Source organism: Anopheles aquasalis, chromosome 3 (assembly GCF_943734665.1).
Source record: "Anopheles aquasalis chromosome 3, idAnoAquaMG_Q_19, whole genome shotgun sequence".
NCBI classification, from domain to species: Eukaryota; Metazoa; Arthropoda; class Insecta; order Diptera; family Culicidae; genus Anopheles; species Anopheles aquasalis.
This window is the reverse complement of record NC_064878.1, coordinates 3,532,501-3,547,500: the sequence shown is the minus strand read 5'-3', so window position 1 is coordinate 3,547,500 and position 15,000 is coordinate 3,532,501. Positions and strand designations below refer to the sequence as shown.

The window sequence follows — 15,000 nt, the reverse complement described above, 5'->3', positions numbered from 1 at the left end:
CATGCGTGATTGAAATCCGGCAGCCAGGGAACATTGAAATACGATGGAATACGTGTGGGATTCATTAGCTTTAGTTTCTAGCCGACGACGACGGTCCCAGATTAGCCGGAGCGGTCGCTGGTCGTTGACCGGGAAGAGTGGCGGAGTTGGTGCAGTTGCAGATGGCCTCAAAAATGCGTAGTACGATCCCTCTTGTACGCGTTACCACACGATGTTGCTTGATGCCAGTCAGCAGTTTGTTTCCTGTACAATCGCGAAGAAAGAGAAAATATCATGAAATTAATTATTCTTCTAAGGGTTTCTTGTGCGTTATCTATTGAGAATCAACCACGTATGCATGTTCATCGCTTGATACATTTTTATTTCAACAGGCAGCAGCATAAAGTAAATAACCTTCTTCGAAATATTAACGTAAGTGCGTAAGGTGCGCTACTACCATTAACCCCGAAAGCCACTATCGAAATGATGTAAATAACCTAATCCCATTATTATCCTGCCCGCGGTCCGTTACGATTTCCGATTCGTCCTTATACACCCAGCGTTCATGGGAACATAAACGAGTCCGGGCTATGATCAGCGGCACATTTCGACGAAAAGTACGTCTTGTCGCACGGATCCTTGTAGGATAGCTCTATAAAAGAAAAGGTACGGATTTGGCCAGAGCATCGTGATCAGCATGGGGGCCGCGCTTTCGCCATACATACGTATATCTTTGCAACTTGTTAGCGCTTCTTTGGCCATCGTTTTCAGTTCAGGCGGCAGCATCGCCTCGATTTGAGCCATGGTTTTCGAGAAGCTGATGTCTCCCTTTTTTGTCATCTGAAGCAAAAAATACAGATAAGTGGTCCACTGGCAGTGGGTTTCACCCGAAAAACACCACTCACAGTTCCAGCCATCTGTGCGATGCACAAGGTGTAGCACTTTAGCTCTTTGTCCGGATCCGGTGGAAACACGGACTTTCGTAATCCATGCAGCTCCACTGCATTCACGTGCGATAGGAAGGAACGCTAATGGTTAGTCAGGTTTCAAAAGATTTCTTTAAAACCTTAAAAAAAATCTTAAAAAATACCTTCGTCCAGCTTGAACTTCGGAGCACACGCTCCACGCATCATATCCATCGAATTCGTCAGTTGCTTCATGGTCATCTGCCACGAAAAAAAAAGTGTACTAGATCAGAGCCAACCACTATAAAGCGACGGGCAGGGCGCCCAATACTTACGGCTCCTTCAATCACTTGAAACATGTACTGAGTACACAACCAAACGAGAAACGACAGCACCACCGACGGTTTCATAGCGTAAGCACGGACATTGTTCGGAACTAAGGCACAATCTAGAGTGCTTTACCAGTTCTCTTCGAGTACAGAATTCGACCACTGACCAGGTTTTGCCCGTCGCCCCCTGTCTTATAAGGGGAAACTGTTGCTAATTGAGTGGTCAGATGAGATGCCGTTCAATTAAACACTGATTCTAGGTTGTCACATGCAAGCCAGCCTAGTCATCGGCGGACTAGGGATGATGCTTTTGATTACACCGTTCGATAGGTGACTTCCTGGGTAAGCAGTAGCTGTGATAATCGATAATGATACAGGTGTTTTGTCTGTTGCTGCTTACCGTTTTTCGGACGTTCTTCATCCTGCATTGCGTTCGTGATAACGATGAAGCGATGGGGTAAAAAAAAAAAGAACAAGAGAGCATATCATGTTAGCAGACCGTATCATTCGACCTGTTGCTTCGCGTCTACACTACCTACCAGTTTGTCCTGTAGCTTCACTTCCGCATTTTTCTGCGCTTCTTCAAGCACACTGTCGAGGAAGAGATTCAGTTCGTGCATTTTATCGGAATCCTGCTTGAACTCCGCCACTTTGCTGTCGAAATCCTCGCCACAGCGCTGAACATCCAGATTCATTTCGACACGCATGGTGATTCTAGTATGGTGATGCTCGATTTAGTAATAATCTGCCCTGCTGAGTGATAATTTCCTTTGGGAATGCACCTGTTGCCACCTCACTACCTCACCACCTGTTGCCAACCTGAATGGAGAATATGCAATGAGGCACATAAAAGATTTCTGTTCCGGGAAATCGCCCCCAAAAAAGGGCAAATCAAACGAGAAAAAACTCCAAAGTTCCACTCCACTAACAAGCATTGAGTCTATTTTTGAAATTCTCCAGAGACGAGTAAAAAACCAAGGAGGCAAGGTCGCCAGGCCCCGCCAACGTACGATTCGCACGCGTCCTTGACCTAGGGCACGCGACCATTCCAGGGAAACTTATACCTCGTATGGTCTCCGGTATGGACCGGTGAGGGGTGCGTACAGAAAACCGCCTCCCCCCCGGCGCGGCTGATCACGAGATGGACAGATGAAGATGTGGGTCGCCGATTCGCCGAGGAAAGAGAAATTATCTCTCGCCAACGACACGACGAACCAGTTTGACCGCGAGCAAAGCGTCGTGGTTTGCCAGCCACCACAGCGAGAGGCAGCTGCTGCGGTCATTCGCGAATGCGTGTGTCTATACCCCGGAGCCGGGGGGTGCTCCTACAGTACATCTGTTGAACTGCCTGAAAGGGCCAACGATATGAGCATTCGCGAGCCCCAGACTCACTCCACTCCCCCTTCCATGATGCTACTAACACTCTGCTGGGAGGTATTTGTTTTGGTTTACAGCCTCCCCCCTCCCATCACACACTCTCGCACATGCTGCTGGCCGTGTGCTCCCAACACCTGACCAAGCCAGACCAGAGGTTGGTTGTGCGTGCTTGTTCGCTCTCGCATCTATTCTGTTCACGATTGCTGCTACTTGTTGGCGAGTGTGTGGCCGGTTCCTCCGGTCGGTGCTGCCCCCAATTTTCCCGCCATCCAGCAGCCCCGCTCACACGCCATCAAGGGATGCACTTGCACGCGCGTGGCTACCTTTTTAGCACACACAATAGCACAACGTGCTTGTGTAATCTACGATCTCCACCCGATTCAACAACCCGCATTAGTGCACTTATCTGTGCTATCACTGCTACGAATTCGCTCTCACACCTTTGCTACCTTGCGGAGTGATGAATTTGGAGTAAATCGTAGCGTTTCGCGACCCTTTCGTTTCGCTACGTGCAGACTATTTATAGGAGCGCTCATTCGATTATGAAAATCAATTTTCTTATCTCTGATTTGATCGTCAATAAAGAATTTTGATTGCTCTCCCCGCTCACCGTGAGAAAGGCGCTGAATACGAAGGATACCCGACGGGCAAGTTACGTTCTCCGCACACTAACAGCCACCACGACTCGGAGTAAAAATGTAGAAAAGTCCACTTAATCGTACCACTATGGGGTTGCTACTTGCAAAGACAAGGACCTGGAATCTAGGACATGCACCTCGCTTTTTTCTCGTACGATTTACGGCACCACCAGCAAGGTGTCGTCGATTGCTCGTGAACGCAGGTTGGAAATGTACGGTGCGGAGGAGCTGTACTGTGCTACATTTATCGCTAAACAAACCGACCACTCGACTCACACCATTCGACTGGAAACGGATTTTTCTCGCTCGAGCTATCCGAGCTGGCGAGAATCGCGTTTCCCCCCATGCTCGGCTATTCTCTCTCTCGCGTGGGCTCTCATTTTCTCTCCGAATTTCAGTTCCGTTAAGTGTTAAGGATTCCTGTGACTTCTACCGAAGGACGAACCAGGGATGGCGTCCCACCGGAAGGGGGACGGTCGACTTAAGGACACGAAGAGACGCGAGCTGTACCGCTCGGGGTACTATTTCGCTCCTGCGCATCTGCCGGAGAGAAGGAACCGGACCGAGTAGCTCTCTGCCATTCAAGCTCACCGTTGGCTAATAAATGGCGATCCATTTTGGAGTTTACTCAGCAGGCAGCTGTTACTAAAATCATTTTCCGCTTTTTGAAAGGAAATAATTGATTATATGCAAACGTGTGAATCGCCATGAGTGCTTAACAACTATAATCGTCAAAAAATAGCCGAACCATTCGTTTTTGTTGGTTGAAGGAAAAACAACTTAATTAAAGCCCCGTCGCATTAATTTTTTGAAGAAAAAAAGGAAAAATTGTAGAATTCAACCGTTCAATTCAAAAATTCAATCATCAACATGTTCCTTGACTACTTTTGCTGCCAGGGCAAAAAGGGAATAAAAAAAGGAACAAAAAAATTCAAGGAAAAAATAGAAGGAAAACAATGCTCGCGTTCCGGAGCTGGAGGACCTTCCGTGCCGCAAGAGGTTTGTATCCTGCGGCTCGACTAACGACGAACGCCAGGGAACATGTGCCGACCGAAAGCGCACCACCGACCCACGAGTCAGAGACACACTTTGGTTTCGAGACCGTCAAGGAGAGTGAGAAATGGAAAAAGGTGCACAAAGTGTTCGAAGAGGTGGCCGCATCGTACGACCTGATGAACGATGCGATGTCGCTGGGAATACACCGTGTGTGGAAGGACATTTTCCTGGAACGCTTGGCCCCGGTGGGCAATGGGAACCGATTGCTGGACATGGCCGGTGGGACCGGCGATATTTCGTTTCGCTACATGAAGTACCTGCAGAGGCTACCGGCGGCCAATCGCACACCCAGTCACGTTACGGTGTGCGACATCAATCAAAATATGCTCGACGTTGGACAAAAACGATGGGAAAAGTAAAGGAAACTGAGGAGCATTCGCGGTGTCCCTTATTAATGATATGAAATCTCTTTAGATTGAACCTTCCAGCTTCTGGCGACACGATCGATTGGGTTTGCGCGGATGCCGAGAAGTTACCATTCGAAAACGATTCCTTTACCGTATATACGATTGCATTCGGCATAAGAAATTGTACTCATATAGATAGGGTAAGTCAAACGGTCGCAAATACGCGTTGCGTGAAATGACTGTAAGGTTTTCCGATCCAAATTGCAGGTTCTTTCGGAAGCATATCGCGTTTTGAAACCGGGGGGCCGATTCATGTGCCTTGAGTTTAGCCATGTTACCAACGAATCCTTGCAATGGTAACGTATTACTAATCGATGGTCTCAGATGAAATGATGTCGAGTTTTGATCACGTGTTGATGTTGCAGGTTGTATGATCAATATTCTTTTCAAGTAATACCACCGATGGGGCAAATTCTGGCAAACCAATGGCAACCGTACCAGTACCTCGTGGAAAGTATACGCAAATTCCCCCTGCAAGACGATTTTAAAACTATGATCGAAAATGCTGGGTTCAAATGTGTGGAATATGAAAACTTAACGTTTGGTGTAGTTGCAATTCATTCTGGTTTCAAAATATGATGCAGTCAGAATGTTACTGATACTGTTGAATAAAATGTAGCACACCTTAGGAACATACTGATAATACAACTGTTTCTCGAACAAATTGAGACATAAAACGAGATACCGATTCCGAGGAATCCGAAGTTTATCGTCCGGCAGATTCTGATCGTTGTATAAAACTGATGAGCAGCGTGCAAGAAGTCCAGATTACATGTAATTTTAAGGAGCAAATACTTGTAGATACAATAGGAAATTGGCCTTTTAACGACGCATGAAATGGGGGCACAGGAACGACTTTGGACAGAAAAAATGGAGTGTAAGTGGCCAAAGAAGCACTTTACATCGATTACAGCGTAACGCGATGAGTCATGGCAAATAACTTTAATAGAGCCGCATCATATTCTTTCATGTACTTTCCGAACAATGGCCCAAGATGTTGAAGAGTAGGCTGAGGAATAGAATCCCTAAGAAACAGAGGAAATTGTAAAATCGCATCATGTTTGGCGCAATTTTTTCAACTGTTTTGACTTTGACAGGAATGTCACTTTGACAGCCAGCCAGAAATGAACCTTTTTGATCGTTTCCATAGCTCAGCTTATCGTTTCCCTAGATTTTTTTATCGTTCTCCTAGCAAAAGTTATCGTTTTACTGTCCGTTTCACTTTAATCACACTAGATTCATTCGATTCATTTTTGTTCGCGAGAAAAGACGCAAAATTCAGGTGTGATCTGTGTTTTGTCCGGAAAATTCAGAGCTCATCTTTGCACGATGGATCAGGTAAGTCGGTGGGTTTTGTTCCTTAATCCGCGACTGAGAGATTTGCGAAGGGGTCACGCATCTGTCGGGGATACTTCAAGTTTGTGCGGAAGAAGTAGCGCGCGTTTGCAGAAGATCTTACCAAGTTGTTGTGGTTCATTTGTGATCTTTTCGTCGGGCCCAGAATTAAGTAAGGAATATGCAGGCTCCATTCTCGTACTCTAGCAGTACCAGTGTCCCGTCGATGTTTAGCGTCATGATCGAATCGATCGGTTTAAAGCCGGCGATATTGCGAAGCAAACAGTGCTACTACTCCGTAGTAGGAGATGAAGGAGATTCCGTTGGTCACAGAAGCCCCACTCTGTAAAGCGGTACGAATCTGGAATATTTGAATAGTTTTCCATTGGAAAATGCATAAAATCGGTCCCAGTATTCGGGGGGAACAGCTCCGGGGACGAAATCACGGTTTTCTGGGCTGTCCTATTTTTGTATAATTGTAAACTTACCGGGCTTCCGTCCTTATATGTACCAGCTGTACAGGTAATGAACTTGAAATAGCTAGTTGAAATGGAGCGGATCCTTGTGATAACGGATAACAGAAAACATTGCCCGAGAATGATTGCGGACTAAACCGTGGTTTCACTAGATATCTGATTATCGGGTGTGGTTTTACTTGCTATCTTATTATCGAACTCGGCTGGAAATTTGATAGAGACTGTTGTAATTCTGGTGTATTTCACTTGAGTCGGTCTTTATTCAATGAGAGCCGACACTCGACTGACTGCAACGGCTCCAACTTCCGTGGTGGCAGTGTTGCCAATATGGGCCGCACAATTTCAACAGAGACCAAGGTGCAAACCAGATCCTTTGGGTTTAGATTCCGAAGAAACGTCGAATTTAACGTCTTTGTAGCCGATTAGCTCGTTTTAAGTGGCAGAAAACGGATAAAAATGTGGCTCAAGTGCGAATGGGTTGATTTGACGCAGCGGACATTCCTCTGCTTCCGCTTTCGTTAGAAGTAGACTATGAATGGACGTCTGTGTTGCAGAATTGCTGGTTTACTTATATGAATCTCGTAATAAAGCTGTAGAAATCACGAAATTCCATACGATGTGGAAATTTCCACATCGCAAGCTTAAATTTTAGCGTGTGTGGAATCAGGGGCTCTTTTAATATAAGTGGTTGCATCTACCACTCTTACCAGTTAGTTGTGCTCCTAATTTATTGTTTTCCTTAATTTTTTTCAATGATGTATTATTATTTGATTGCTTCCAGACCCTTATCGCCCTAATCATATAGTACAATAATCACACTAAGTATTTGGTTTTATTTATATCACCCAGAGACAACAAATCGCAATGTTCACGAATCGAAAGTACAATAATCGAGGAAAAAGAAAATTGAAGCAACCAGCTTTAAATATTTTAAAGCCGTGGGTGTATGAACGATTATCGAAAACTAAAGCACATTGCGAGCGGATGCTACAGCTGGACTGCCTTTTAGACTTGTATAAATGTATGGAGAACGACTGTTCCTTTTCCACTTCCTGTTCAAACAAAATGGCTGAACATACACGCCATCATCCGATGGCTAGGTTTTCGCCGTGTGCATATTGTAGCGAGTGGCTACAGTACGAAGCAATGATCGGTCATGTTGATCAAGAGCACGGATCGAGCAAATTTCAGTGTCGTCATTGCTTCTACCGAGCCTTTGATGCATATTGCGTTTTGGTACATCAACGGCACTATCATCCGGGCAGCATAGATGGAGACATCTTGGACATACTCCCTGATGATGCAAATGCTCGGCGCATGAAATTGAAGTATGATGTTTGTTCGAGATTTACCACTTTTTTCAAATCTTTGGAATGTATAGGTAAGGCGTCACTGGAATCGATTTCTTCAGTTTTATTTAAATAATGTATCCGACTAATTTATTCTAAATGATTACAGATTGCAAACATCAAATGTTAACGTTTACGGCGTACTCAGAACACATCAAACATATTGCGGGGCCCATGGTACGGTGTCAAATCTGCAGGAAAACGGTCTTTAAAGAAAACATTTATCAACACCTACTACTTCACAATATCGGTATTTTTGAATGCATCTACTGCAGTCATGCCGTTATGGATAAAGAGGAACTGGCACTACATATCAGCGACATCCATCCATCGAAGCCGATGAACTACATCTCGCGCATACGGGTACACAAGTGCATTCAAATAGGTTGTGGGTTTGACACTAAACCGTTCATATTTTTAGGATGCAACATCACCGGAGTATTTTGAAAAGTATCGCAATGTGCTGAAATCGATGGACTTCGATGTATTTACCAAAAAAGTACACCTTGAGCATGAAGAAACGCAAAAGAAGAACAGCTCTCACCAGTTCCCAAGCAATGTGGAAATATGTGATACAGAAGAAGATACTATGGCAGAAGTTGACCCTTTGTCTTTGGATGAATCGATCAAATCACTGTCAACGCCTGCCAACATCGAATCAGCGGTGGTGAGTGCACCAAGCCGCCCTACAGTAAGGAAGGAACCAATGATGCCAGTAATCGTGAAGGTACAGGGAGGAGTAAAGTTTTCAGCTAACGGCGATATCATCGGAGATAGTGAATCGATCACTACGCCGATCGATCAGGAGAAGCATATGGTTACCATCAAAGATAGCCCAAGACCTGTGAAGGAAAATCAGCTACTTCCGATCGCTTCGAAAGCATCAAAGCACCAAAGGTTTGGTTTGGATAGCATCAAAGCACCAAAGGTTTTGGTTACCAGCAGAGATAGCCCAAGACCTGTGGAGGAAAATCAGCTACTTCCGATCGCTTCGATAGCATCAAAGCATATGGTGACCACCAAAGATAGCCCAAGACCTGTGGAGGAAAATCAGCTACTTCCGATCGCTTCGATAGCATCAAAGTATATGGTGACCACCAAAGATAGCCCAAGACCTGTGGAGGAAAATCAGCTACTTCCGATCGCTTCGATAGCGTCAAAGTTGACTCAAAAATTGTCTCCTTGTGCAAAAAAGGTTAAAATAAGCTTGCCCATGGTGTCAGCAAAGATGATCGGACTGGCACAGAGGCCTATTACGAAAAAACCGGAGCTACCAGTAAGCCTGTCTCCCTACGAAGCATCCACAACGAAGGAAAAACCAGCCCCAAAAAGCACCACTGACAGAAATGTAGTGAAAGGCAAAGTAAATGGCTTGAAAACGGTTTGGTGTGTACCGTCTCAGCGTGTTGAAGCGGCAAACGTGGCTACCTGTAACGACACTGTCAAAGCAAAGACCTGTGAACAGATTGAACCTTCTCTCGGAACACGTGAGAGAAAACGTAAAGTTGAATCTTCTACCATAACGATCCCCGGTGGAAACGGCTGTTCCAGAACTGTCGTCGCTCGGAAAACGCCAAATGTCGTGGTGCATTACCTGCTGCACGGTTGCAATCATTTGATAGAACAGTTCCTGGCAGCTTTGGAAAGAATGTTAACCAAAACTGAAATTGATGGTGCGCTTGGTTTGAAGGATGGTCATCGATGTTACTGCTGCATAATTTGTTACTACTGCTCTTACGATTTGTTTAGATTGGGGGAACATTTCCAATTACAACACCGTATTACTGATCTAACGATTTCGCTCGTACATCCGGATCATGCAGGTCTGCAAACTAGTATCGTCCTGATGCTACCAACGGGGATGGCCACTGAGTTGAAAGTTGCTAAAATGGAGGAATTAATTAGAGCAGAAATGCAAGACGTACAGCCTCGCTACCAGGAAGGGGAGGATAGACCGATTGATAAAACTGAGCAGCAGAAAACCGAAGCACAGGTAGACGAAAACGATACAGCAAAGATAATGTGTTATTCGAGTGCACAAAATGATGTGAAGGTGCTTCCTGAGATTTGCAGTGTAGGCAGAGATGAATTGACGCAAAAACAATCTGACTATCAGACCCACATTAGCACGATTGATGTAAACCACAATTCACTGTTTTTGTGCCCTCATTGTGGCACAAGTATCAACTGTGCGGAAAGTGTCGCAACCATTCTCAGTCATGTTAATTCTCACCAGGAGTTTCTATTCGACACAATCAAAACGCTGGCGGATCAAACAGCTGCACAACACAAAAATGCGAATGGCGAATCGTCTGGGACCGAATCGGACCGTTACTTTGTTTGCTTTTTGTGCTGCTACAGTACCGATGAATTGGGTAACATGATCCAACACATAGGTAACGAACATCTCTTCGAGTCTAAGCTGGAGTATTGTTTTGTTCGGCCACGATTGAAACACCAGCGAAAGAGAATTCTTCTCGCGTATCCCATAAACCTAAGCGGGCCATTGAAGCTAGCCAGGATTCGTGAGTTAATCAATTTTATGCAATGCAACGCAAACAACGTTCTCGATAATTCAACGACACTCGAAACCACAATTCCGGCCAATGTAGTTGACCAACCGAATTGTGGACAGCTGTACAAATGTGGCTTCTGCCTAGACCATACTGCCAAAAGTAGATTGCAGCTATTGATCCATCTGGATACGAAATGTATGTTTAAGGGTATTGATTACCCGTGCGCGCACTGTGACGAGATGCTAGACTGCAGAGCGGCCAAGTCCAATGATTTCAATGCGGACATCATTTTCGAGCATCTGTATTACCACGGCGAAAATCTGTACCGATGCTCGGTCTGCGGCATTATTCACTACAAGCGAAGGGTAATCAAAAAGCACCTGTTACGGGAGCACCACCAGCACGATGGGGTGGTTGCTGTGCGTGAATCGAGCGTGTGGTGGGACTGTAGTCTTTGCGAGCTGAGAACTCGCTACAGGCAAACGATTATGGAGCATATGATGACGAAACATAAGCTACCGGGTGAAAGGTATATGTGCGGCCATTGCCGAGATAGCGACTACGATACGCAATACTTCAAAATTCATATGGCCAGCAGTCATTCTGAGGTAACAGTAGATAAGCTGCAAATAATCGAAATGTATACATCAGTGGCAGTAGCAAATGATGATGCTAACACGAGCAGCACAACTGGAACGAATGTTGTTAAGGTTGAAACACAACAAAGCTCCATGGAGCCAATGGAAGTGAGTTCGATACCGACCGAATCGACTGAGAGCTCAAAGGGTCGGACAGAAATTTCGGAGGAGATTGAACGAGAGTGTGTCAGTTCTTCTGCTTCCTTAAGCCCTGCCGGCTCAGTAGCACAAGAGACAATTTCTGCAACAACAACTAGCGTATCAGAAGATCGGTCTCTATCTAATTCATTAAACGAAGCACCATCAAAGCAGGAATCTAGTTTTTTAAGTACTGCAGATAATCCTAAAACAGAGATAACTGATGTTGTCGAAGATCCAGAGATACCATTGCTAGTTAATAAGGAGGATATAGGTATACTGAAATCGATACTACCAGAAGGCACTCCGCTAATCAAGACAAAATTTGGCGTAAGATTGCGGCTTGACTCGCCCATAAAGGAAACTTCCGAAAAGCTGGCTGATGATTTTACATTGAAGGATATAAAAACGGAGGAAGTGATGGAACATTTACCGAGAACGGACAATGCGATGATGGTTGAAATTTCATCAGAGAAGCAACTTACACCAAGAGGTACGTCTCGCCGATCGACAAGAGTAGCTATGCAGAAGGATGCTACACAGCAATGGAGCAACTGTAGGGTGTTCGCTTGTTACTTCTGCAAGCGCCAATATAACTGTTTCGATAGTTTAAAAAGCCATGTCCGTGCGAAACATGCCGAACAGGAACTGCTGAGTTATGTGGAAGGGGAGGAGAACTTGAAATGCGTATTTCAATTGCTTCCACTGTTTCGTTGTGCCTATTGCATGGGAAGTACCGTTGGAACCTTGGATCAGCTTCTGGCCCACTGCAAGGAAGAGCACACTGGCAAGACTTTCGCGTGCGTAGACTTCTGGAATGTATTCAAGTGTGGTTTTTGTCCGTATCTCAACGGATCGGGAATACACAAAGAGATTCAGGATCACTTTATGGCCACACACAGTAGCGGAGCAAACATCATCAACTCGTGTGATTACGTGGACAGTGATTTTCTTGCCTGGGCTTTAGCATTCGGCGCTACCCAGGACGGTGACGGCTCGGTAAAAAAGCCAGAGCTAGTACGATACATCTGCAATCGCTGTGGAGCTCATGCCGATGACGAAGAATCACTCGGTGAGCACATGGCGTATCATTTGTTCCATTTCGCTTGCCAACATTGTTCCTCTGCTTTCAAGGAGTTGAAAGCGCTGTATGAACATGCCACAACCATGCACGCCCAGACCGATATAAATGTTCCGCGAATGTTCAACACAGTGCCACAACACCAGCAGCTCTTCGATACGCTGGTAATGTTTTCGAACGGTTTGATTATGACGAAGCGTGAGCTGTTAACTACGGCGTTCTTATCGTACGTGCGACATCTCAACAAGGGCATTCAATCCAGCTACCGACGGCAACTGGACGATTTGGCGCAGTATAAAAGCGATCTTCAGCTTCCGCTCGAGACACCTTCGGATGATGAATCGGAAGGTGAAACGTGTGCTACGTTTGTCAAGAAGCAGCTTTTCTATCCGGCCTTAATCATTTCACCAGCGGACCATTTCACCGAAGCTAAATATGACACCGAGTTCCATGCAAAGGTAAAGTCTGAACAGGTGAACGTACAGATAGGGACGGAACGTAGTGATACAAAAGGAGTGCGTAGATCCAGTCGATTTTAAGTAAAATTGCCATTACCAACTGCGATGTTAACGGGGGTTGCCAAGTTATTAAGTTTGAATTTTAATTTGAAGCAAATAAATGGATTCATTTTCATCTAATTTGGCGATCGTATCGTGTATTTATTTATAAAGGAGCTGAGTCGTTTTTCACTGTTACAACTTGAGATGTGCGCTTTCTGAAAACATGATATTTAAAATTTTTTTTCGCTTGCAATATGCTTATCTTGTGCTACAGTAACACACCTTTATCACCGATTTCTTTCATGCGTATACCAGTCACAGCGAACCAAATTTGCCTTTATGATTCAGAACGGACACTATCAAATCGGGAATTTTCTGCTTCGAGGTGACGATGCTGTGCACGAGTAATGGGTAATTCTGTGCGGTAAATGTTATTATATTATTAAGCTTCCGCTTTTTATGCATAAATCACAAACGACACCAGTCCCAGCATCAACTGTACCCGAGAATGACCGGCTGGTTTCAGATAGTGCAGTTCGTGTTGGAAATTACGCGCCCGCATGGTTTTCGGCCGCCTCCGATGAACACAAACAACAGAATTAACATAAAAGCCGAAAGCAAGAACGCCAGCACCCGAAGCACTCCGAACGAGGAATTGCATGCTGTTTGGTATCTCACATACAGTGACGGAAAGAAGGATCACATTAAATAGTTTTCATTCTTGGTGAAGAAATCTATGTAGATTTTTATTGTTTTACTTATTCCTTTACAAAATAGCAATAAAATTGTGTTGTAAAACATTTAAAGAGTTATTCTTTACTTATTTATTCAATGAAATTCCTTTTTTATTGTCTTTTTATGACTGGACACTGAAATAGGACCACTAGACTTAATTTCTGCCCAATGCAATTTAAAGCTAAAACCTATAATTTTTTCCATATTTAGTACATTAACTTTTATTTTTCATGATTTCCGTCACTAGCAAAGGATAATTATGAAGTTTCAACATTTTAATCATCCCCGATAGTTTCGTTTTTCTACAGCTTAAAACGACGCATCGATGATGAAATTTGTAATCAGCCTCCAGTTGGTCCTATTTAGGTGTCCGCCACTGTATACCCGGCATCGTACGGCCACCGAACCTCGTGCGAATCGGCGCTCTTTCGACGCGCCACTTGCATCTCAACCGCCAGCGAGATCGGAACATTGAAAAATGGAGCGTCCATAGAAGCACTCAGCGTGGTTCGCGAACTATTACAAGATACATCGCACATCGCGTGGTCGTCGATCACCCGGACACCCGGGGACTGCCGGACGGAATCGGGGTGTCGGATGGCAATTAAGTTGAAAGTGGACAAGCGTACCACTCCGGTCACTCCGGTGGGCGGTCGTGTCGTGGATGGTCGAGTGTGGTCGTGTGGTTCGTTGTTGCTACTGTTGCTCGCTCGGTACCGGCTCATCCGATGTTGACCACACCTCGCTGTACGTTGTGGTCCGGTTAGTGCGTACGTGTTGTTGCTAGCGAGCGATGACCACCGGAACGTAACCGCCGGTGGATGCTGCTAGCAACGGACCATCTGTGTCGGTTCACGTGCAGTGTGCGTCTCTGTCAGCTGTTTACACTGGACGGTAATCGACCCAAAACACACCCAACCGGCTGTAAGGATAGTGATGGTATTGGTGGACGAGTGAAGGGCTAATTAGTTGCAGCTGCATCGCGGTGCAAGCCGACACCAAACCACATCGAAAGAGAAGAAGAAGAAGAAGCTAGCGAGCAGAAGAGTCGGGAATAAAAATAAACATTAAAGTGCCAGTCCGTTCCGGTGGTGCGTCGATCCGATGGCCTGGCCCGGGGGCATGCAGCAAACCGTATAATATAGCAACAACCAAATAGTAATAACATCGCGTCAGGGCGACGTAACGAAACTTCCAATAACCGGGGAACGCAGCAGCACCCGCTAATGGCCGTCGCGGGTGTAATGGTTGCCAAGTATTTACGATGTGTGCCGCGTGTGCCGTACGCCAACAGCATCATCATCACCACGCCGGTCGCATCCGACTCCGAGTGTGCTCTGGCCATCGGTCGTACCGATGGGGGCCGGCCAGCGATGGAAAATTTATGACTTTTTAACGACATGCTACGCGACATGCTGGTTGGCAGGCTGGCTGGCTGGCTGGCTGGCAGGCTGGATGCAAAGGACATCAGTGTCGATCGTTCCAAAGTCTCCGAAGATCACGTTTCCGATCGGGAGGGGGAAATTTGTCAATTTGCAAAT

At 45.4% G+C, this 15,000-nt stretch overlaps 5 protein-coding genes across 7 annotated transcripts in view; 3 read left to right on the top strand and 2 right to left on the bottom strand.

Annotated features, from left to right (window-relative positions):
• Positions 1 to 3,499, bottom strand: part of LOC126577359 (uncharacterized) — a 4,345-nt gene extending 846 nt beyond the window's left edge. Inside the window, exons 1-4 of one of the 3 annotated variants that reach the window (XM_050238907.1) lie at positions 3,201 to 3,499; positions 1,753 to 2,032; positions 1,614 to 1,635; positions 1 to 243 (exon numbers count right to left, since the gene is read on the bottom strand). The exon at positions 1 to 243 is cut by the window's left edge and continues 846 nt beyond it. In XM_050238907.1, coding sequence (XP_050094864.1) covers positions 71 to 243; positions 1,614 to 1,635; positions 1,753 to 1,920 — 363 coding nt within the window. In that variant the 5' untranslated portion in view covers positions 1,921 to 2,032; positions 3,201 to 3,499 and the 3' untranslated portion in view covers positions 1 to 70. Of the gene's footprint in view, positions 244 to 1,613; positions 1,636 to 1,752; positions 2,033 to 3,039; positions 3,071 to 3,200 lie in introns of those variants that run through there. The other 2 variants (XM_050238908.1, XM_050238909.1) reach the window with 2 other exon arrangements.
• LOC126577358 (general odorant-binding protein lush-like) lies at positions 347 to 1,607 on the bottom strand. Its single transcript, XM_050238906.1, has 5 exons — positions 1,220 to 1,607; positions 1,070 to 1,145; positions 885 to 979; positions 705 to 819; positions 347 to 631 (listed from the first exon to the last, which is right to left on the bottom strand). Exons 1-5 carry the CDS (start codon positions 1,292 to 1,294, stop codon positions 543 to 545), a joined length of 450 nt encoding a protein of 149 aa, XP_050094863.1. The 5' UTR covers positions 1,295 to 1,607; the 3' UTR covers positions 347 to 542.
• A 672-nt stretch (positions 3,500 to 4,171) lies between the features above and the next one.
• LOC126575287 (2-methoxy-6-polyprenyl-1,4-benzoquinol methylase, mitochondrial) lies at positions 4,172 to 5,355 on the top strand. The gene is made up of 4 exons (XM_050235913.1): positions 4,172 to 4,639; positions 4,699 to 4,831; positions 4,899 to 4,987; positions 5,057 to 5,355. Exons 1-4 carry the CDS (start codon positions 4,185 to 4,187, stop codon positions 5,268 to 5,270), a joined length of 891 nt encoding a protein of 296 aa, XP_050091870.1. The 5' UTR covers positions 4,172 to 4,184; the 3' UTR covers positions 5,271 to 5,355.
• A 612-nt stretch (positions 5,356 to 5,967) lies between these two features.
• Positions 5,968 to 12,807, top strand: LOC126577784 (uncharacterized). The gene is made up of 4 exons (XM_050239716.1): positions 5,968 to 6,029; positions 7,352 to 7,883; positions 7,961 to 8,214; positions 8,273 to 12,807. The coding sequence occupies exons 1-4, from the start codon at positions 6,021 to 6,023 to the stop codon at positions 12,761 to 12,763; spliced, it is 5,286 nt and encodes a 1,761-aa protein (XP_050095673.1). The 5' UTR covers positions 5,968 to 6,020; the 3' UTR covers positions 12,764 to 12,807.
• A 1,123-nt stretch (positions 12,808 to 13,930) lies between these two features.
• The window catches only part of LOC126577503 (somatostatin receptor type 2-like), a 17,607-nt gene continuing 16,537 nt past the window's right edge, over positions 13,931 to 15,000 (top strand). Inside the window, exon 1 of the mRNA XM_050239172.1 lies at positions 13,931 to 15,000. This exon is cut by the window's right edge and continues 729 nt beyond it. The gene's annotated coding sequence lies outside the window, so the exon portion shown is untranslated.

Bases quoted from the DNA above. Each gene is read 5' to 3' on its own strand.
- LOC126575287 (XM_050235913.1), top strand. From the start codon at position 4,185: ATGCTCGCGTTCCGGAGCTGGAGGACCTTCCGTGCCGCAAGAGGTTTG. The intron at 4,640-4,698 runs GTAAAGGAAACT...AAATCTCTTTAG, and splicing joins GGACAAAAACGATGGGAAAA to ATTGAACCTTCCAGCTTCTG. The intron at 4,832-4,898 runs GTAAGTCAAACG...TCCAAATTGCAG, and splicing joins ATTGTACTCATATAGATAGG to GTTCTTTCGGAAGCATATCG.
- LOC126577358 (XM_050238906.1), bottom strand. From the start codon at position 1,294: ATGAAACCGTCGGTGGTGCTGTCGTTTCTCGTTTGGTTGTGTACTCAG. The intron at 1,146-1,219 runs GTAAGTATTGGG...TTTTCGTGGCAG, and splicing joins TTCAAGTGATTGAAGGAGCC to ATGACCATGAAGCAACTGAC. The intron at 820-884 runs GTGAGTGGTGTT...TTTTTGCTTCAG, and splicing joins TCGCACAGATGGCTGGAACT to ATGACAAAAAAGGGAGACAT.
- LOC126577784 (XM_050239716.1), top strand. The intron at 7,884-7,960 runs GTAAGGCGTCAC...AAATGATTACAG, and splicing joins CAAATCTTTGGAATGTATAG to ATTGCAAACATCAAATGTTA. The intron at 8,215-8,272 runs GTACACAAGTGC...TCATATTTTTAG, and splicing joins ACTACATCTCGCGCATACGG to GATGCAACATCACCGGAGTA.